Below are 6,586 nucleotides of genomic sequence, written 5' to 3' on the forward strand. Positions count from 1 at the left end.
GATGCAAATCCTCTATCTTCTTGAATCCAAGTGAGATATTAGAAATCCGAGGCATTCAATGTAGATTTCAGATTTGATATTGAACTTCGAACAAGATCATGAGAATCTTTTAGTGAGGATTTAAGTATATTTGTTTAAAGATTCTTGATAAGTTAATTTAAACATTGGGATATTTTCATGTGTTTCGAAATTAATATTTATTAATATTTACAAATTTAGCAATATTTCGTGTATTTCACTATGATTTGTAAGTTACGGATAATTTGGACAATCGTTTTATATTTTGAAAGTAATGGATATATTTCAATCTGGTGAAAAGCCAATATAGATATTGACCAATGGGACAAGTGGGAGTTAAACTCAAGTCCAACGCTGGTCATCCAAGAGCAAAGCTCTGATACAACATTAAGAGCCTACAAAAACTATAAAGAAAACTAACTCAAAGAAACTAATGTCCGAAAATAAGTTTATTTTGGTCTAAAAAACAATAACCTACATAACCAAACCAAAGTACTCTGGCTGAATGGTCCCTTCCGGTTCGGACCGCCAACGAGTTTGCCAAAGGGATCTCCTACCACTGAATAAGTGTGGTTTAAGGTTTAGGCACTGGGCCAGCTGTCGCTGAGAAAACAAGAAACCTCCCGCTAGAAGCACATAAGCTCACAACGAGGGAAGCATGTTCAGTCTGCCTCTGCCCCTTCTCGAAAACTGGATTCAAAAACCGGATCACAACCTTATGCTTGCTTCCGCCACGTGCGCCATCTCAACAAGACGTCGGCTTAGCACCTTCGCTCTTCCACGAACCAGGTTCAAAGCCACAACCCAAACCTTGATCCCAACTATGATGAAATTTCTACCTATGACTACGATGTCATATGCCACCCCCTGCAGGCTGAGACCAAGGTCGCCACTGCCCTCTAACACAAAACCTTAGGTTTCAATTTGCTAAGCTCCGAAGAAGGAGCGAATTGACTATAGATGGATACTTTAGGAGTAACTAAATTGAGGATAAGTTGGACAATTGTCATCCAATTTTCTAAAACATATCCTTTTAAGTAATATTCTACCAAATTATATTAAAGAATATAGAATCATTAACTTGTAATACTATCTAACTTATTTGTATCATATATTCATCACCACTTGGGTGATCATATAGTTTGGTTGAACCAAACATATAATTACATATTAAGGACTGCAATTTTTAAAACGTTGGCCCAAATTGTATGAGTGCAAAGCACCTAATAAAAATGATCAAGGACCTTTTGAAGTCACCAAATTTACTCAATTATAACTGTTCTACAGTATTCAATTCACTAAAGCGGTTGTTGTGCCATTTGATTAGTGATCATGAAATCTTGTACAAGCAAAATGTGACATGGGATTCTGCAAAGATCTTTTCTTTTTCTATACTAAAGAAAATACTTTCGCCAAAAATTTGTGATAGATCTACTTTCCCTTAAAACACAATCGGATACACTCAAATATAAGAACCAGCTGATACAATTTTATTGTATTAGGCTTTGTTTTTTTCTGCTGTCACCGATAATAATCTAGACTTTGCAGATACTAAAATGATACTAACCAAAAACACAAGATTATTCTTTGGCTCTTTGCTTTAGGTACACGTTGAGCTATTTGTCATGTTGGACCATATTCTCCGATGAGACAAACATAACTATGCTCTAACAAGCAAAAATCTCGTATTTTAATGTAAATGGTTAACTGCGTGTACAGTAATTAAATTTTATATAATCATATGGTAACTCGAAATCATGGTAATTCGAGGCATAGAGTTAATAAAACCCGACTTACTTCATAAATCGATGCTTCGATCATGCTCTACATGCACAGAACTTCTTTCTGCAAAGTCACAACTTGAAGTAAGTCTCAGTCAAAAATGTACCTTCACTTATATTAGTCCGGCAATTACATAGACTATACCAAATAAAAGTGCCTCATAAAGTCAGTCATAGTGTGTATGACACTAAAAATTACCCACTGCAGCTTTGGTCGGCTGTCTTTTGTAGACATTTCTCCTTTAAGAATCCTCTAACATTGCTAAACAAACGAAAAAGAAAAGGAAAAAGAAGCCACTAATACTATCTTAGTACTCATTAAAACATGGACAAAGTTTATGAGATTTGGCTCCAACAAACTAGTGCCTAGCTCAAAGCTAGGTTCATAATAAACAATATTGCCCCCTATCGATTACATTTTGGACTATTGAAGAGGTTCACGGGGCCTATTGGATTAGAGTGGCGCACTATTTCCATGTGAATGAGAAATATTCTGTGTTCTACGGCGGATTTGTATATAGTTGATGATTTAGAGCAATTGGAGTTTCTGAAACAACCAAATAGAGAAGAGAGAAGGTATCTGATCGGTTCCGTTCAGATGAGATTGAAGATCCCATCAATCTAATTATCTGTTTATTTCAAACTATTGGTTATATTATAAGGTGAGGTCTATAGTTTGATATATCACATGTTCATCAAACTATGAAAATATGTTTTAGAGTAAAAACATAAATACATAAAAGATATCATCTCAAAGCAGTAGAAGAAATTCGAATAATGCCTTACTGTTTGGTTGTAAAATGTGGATGCCCTTGTGGGCTTGTGGCTTCTAACTTTGGTTTATATTTTACAGTCTTTTCGTATAAAAACAAGGGCAATAAAGAAGTTGGTGATTCTTGTTCTCATTTACTTTCTACTTTCAATTGCTTTAATCTAAAATGTATTGATTCTTGTTCTCATTACAATCACAAATGTGTTGCAGGGTTATTAGACTTGTTTACTAAACTCGTACATGTTAATCATACTGCAAACTAATAAAGCACCTGATACTGTATTTTTTTTTTTTTTTTTTTTTTTTTTACAAGGACGACGGCCCTCAACTATAGCTATGAAATCAAACATGCACCAATTAGCAAAGATTGCAATACAAGCAACTACATGACCGGTGAGTTGTGGCCTGTTGAAGTTAAGCCATGTAATGCTGTTCTGATATATAGGGTGTATGGTTTAAGTAAAGAATCTGTTAGACTACAATAATGGAATCCATTTGATTTTTTTCTATCTCCATATTAATGATTATTCATATGTAATAGTTGTTCTCCTTGTAGAGCTGAGAGCTCTAAGCATTTGAATTATGTAGGTGGAACCAGATTCTATGCCTACAACGATCCATCAGTGAACTTGGACAGAAGGTGGCGCTAAATGGCGTTTGCAGATTGGAAAACAGAGATCTGGAACTTGGCATATATGTAGGCATGTAAAGGAATGTGGGGGGATAATACTGGAAGGTAAATGATAACAGAAAAGTCTCTGTGCAAAGAAACTTGAATCCGTTGGATTCAATTCAATTAAGTTTCATCATTTTGTTCTTCATGATGTGGCAGACGAGCTGCTAGAGGGTGGCCTTCTCTGCCACAGTGAGAAGTTTGCTGTGGACTCAGGACTCTTGCTAGCATCAAAAATGTGTGTCTGATCCAATCGAAGTACCCCTGCTAATATATGGTTTCTCCGGTGTTCCCCAGCACATAATCATTCTTTGAGATGCTTCATTGGTTCATTGGTTCATGTTCTGCTGTTGGTTACTGGGATCACTGATTCTAACTAACTGGAACAGCAATGGAAAATTTAGTAGCGAGGGCACAAGTATGTCTTCACATCCAAATTTCAATACGCCCTCTTTTTCTTGAAACACTCTAAATGGATCAAATGATAAACAGAAAATAAAGTATATGATCAAGAAAGATAATGGCTGCATCATGATCTTATTAAGACTTTTACTTCATCATTCAGAAAGACGAGTACAGTTCAAGGAGGTTGCGATTCTTGCTAACTTTAGTACCTTACTCATTACCGCTGACCGACTACTGACTGGGGTTGGCTATATTATGGTTCAAAGGAGAAACCATTTATCTGGACAATTATCACCATTTTCCAGTCCTGTTGAGAAAGGAGATATATTGTCCCATCTATTTAAAACCCCAGAATTCAATAGATATAAAGCTTAGCCACAATAAAAGGGATATTGAACCAAAATGTTAAACATAGTATCATCCAAAAAGAGAATATCATAAACTAATGTGAAAACAAAGTATCACTTACAAAACAGCAAGTGCTGATCATACAGTTACAACAGCATCTCATGTGGGAGAAGAAAAGGGAAGAGAAAGAAGAACTTGGGACCAAGAAACAATTCTGTGAAAAGTTTTGAAATCAATTGAGTATAACCTACAAGTGGTAGGAATGACTACTTGGTGTAGTTTCCTCTCAAACAAGTCCTTGAGTACTGGATTAACCTACTAATCTGAGTTCCTCGACAGTATATGATTGCAATGAACCAGAAGTATATGATTGCAATGAACCAGAACAAGGATCCACCCTTTCCATTCCATATAACTTCCTGATCAAGGGGTCTACTCACAATGACTTGCTTTGACTGTTACAAATCAGCTAGGCAGCAAACCCATATAAATAAGAGTATCTCCCCTGACAATCTGTGTATAACCACCAAATTTGTTCATAAGCAGAAGTAAACCTCAAATATCTGCTACAGTCTACAACATGGATCATTCAGATTTGCTATTGAGGCTATAAATATTCCCAACTACTCCAACGACGCTGACTGTTATTGCCATTACCAACATGAACCATGACACGATCTTCTCTGCAGAGCTTAAAACTTCCCCTTTCCGACTTAGCTTAATTGCAATAAGAGAAGGGAATATAAATCCCAATGACACAGCTGTTGTTGCTCCTGTAAATTTAAAGGCTGTCCAAATGTTGGGAATCATGGTAGATCCTAGATAAATAAGTGCCAGCAGGACCAGCGTCAATATAAGACACCTCTTTCTACTCTCTGATAGTGGAGCTGATCCCTCAAATACCAAAGCATCCACGGTTTGTCTCAACGAGAAATGTACAACAGGGAATACAAGAAGCAAATGAAAAATGTAACCAACTCTGACGATATAATTCAGCGCTGAGCTGTAACGGATCCCAAGGTCCTTATCAAAGTTAGTCAGCACATCAGACTCGGTATCCTTTCCAAAGAGTAGATAGCCGGATATGGCTGTAAAAGAATAGACCACAATGCAAAGAACAGTCGTGATCCTTCCAACCCGGTTCATCTTCTGAATGGACCGTCCTTCAAGCTCATTATATATAGGTTGGACATTAAAATGGCAAACATAAGCATTGGTCATGATAGGAATCACCACAAGCAGATCTAAGATGGCCTTCTTCGACCCAAAATCTGGTGACATCCTAGGAGAGTCTGTTTTCCCTTCAGCAAGCTTAATAAAAGCTATAGCACAAGCAACCACAACAAACACAACTGCAAGAGCTACAGAAGCCGCTGAAGTGATGCTCAAAGAATCAATCTTGTCCAAGGCACAAAGGGGTGCTAAGAAAACAACCAACATAAACAAAATCAGTAGCCTTCTATGATCCCAAACGCCATGCCCCAACCACTGATCGAAAACCCCCATATGATGAAGAGAACCTGACATAACATCCCCCATAATGATCAAATACACCACCAACACGCCTGCATTGTTGCAAATTATGCAAATCTCCGAGATTATCCTCGCGGGTCTTCCCAATGCGTATTGCACAACCTCCCCATAGGAGGAAGCCTTTGACATAACCGAAAACCTCACCAACAATTCGACACTAACTTCAGACAAAAGACCCATCAAGATTATCAAAACAAACCCCCAAACGACACCAAGAACCTTCATGGTGGCAGGCAGAGCCATAATCCCAGCCCCAATAATGGTAGTGGTGAGATTAAACACCGCCCCGGAGATTCCAGACCCATCATGCTTAGACCCATCAACAACAAGGGGATAATTCCCTCCATCAAAATTAAGATTATCATCAAAATCATCCCCATCATCGTTATCCTCAGGATAAGAGTTGAAATTCGAACGGGGTTTGGGAGCAAGTCCGGGGCTTCTAGTATCGTATTGGGATTGCAATTCTAAATATGAGTTCTTGCGAATAGCTGAATAGTTACTATCCATAATGAGAAGGAACAAATCAGATCTGAGAAAAAAGGGGAACTTACAGGAGTCTGGGAACTCGGAAACCCAAACAAGATTTGAGCTTCCTGAGGTTGTGTCTGAAATTCTGAATTAGATCTCAAAGGTCAACAACTTCTCTTGTTCCCCTGTTGTTGTTGTTGTTGTCGTTGTCCAATGGGGAGGAAGAGAGGTGGAAGTAAATAAGGTTTGTCGATTGGTTTGATTTTCAAACGTGGACTTCCCCGCCGTGGATTTTGGTTTCTTGTTTTTGTGAAAGGCAAAGTTTTTTCTTTTTTCGTTTTTGCTTTTTTATTTGTGCAAGTTACGTCTTCATTTGGTGGCTACTGACTGGATCCGTAGCACGTCGTGAGTCTGTAAATTACAGACGAAGGCATACATCGTAAGAACTTTAGATGAATAAGGCATACATCTTTAGATGAACTTTAAATTACAGACTGGAAGTGAATAAGAGACTTCTTCTGCTGTTTTTCTTGTGCAGAAAGTTAGATAAGGATGTGAATCAAAGTAGTGGAGAAATGAAAACAA

General features: G+C 37.7%; 1 protein-coding gene across 1 annotated transcript; it reads right to left on the minus strand.

The window, feature by feature from the left end:
- Positions 1–4,118: 4,118 nt before the first annotated feature.
- On the minus strand, positions 4,119–6,209 carry LOC101308984 (probable sodium-coupled neutral amino acid transporter 6-like). Its single transcript, XM_004303219.1, has one exon. It carries the CDS (start codon positions 6,038–6,040, stop codon positions 4,583–4,585), a length of 1,458 nt encoding a protein of 485 aa, XP_004303267.1. The 5' UTR covers positions 6,041–6,209; the 3' UTR covers positions 4,119–4,582.
- Between the last annotated feature and the right edge of the window lie 377 nt (positions 6,210–6,586).

This window comes from Fragaria vesca, linkage group LG6 (genome assembly GCF_000184155.1).
Source record: "Fragaria vesca subsp. vesca linkage group LG6, FraVesHawaii_1.0, whole genome shotgun sequence".
Taxonomy (NCBI): Eukaryota; Viridiplantae; Streptophyta; class Magnoliopsida; order Rosales; family Rosaceae; genus Fragaria; species Fragaria vesca.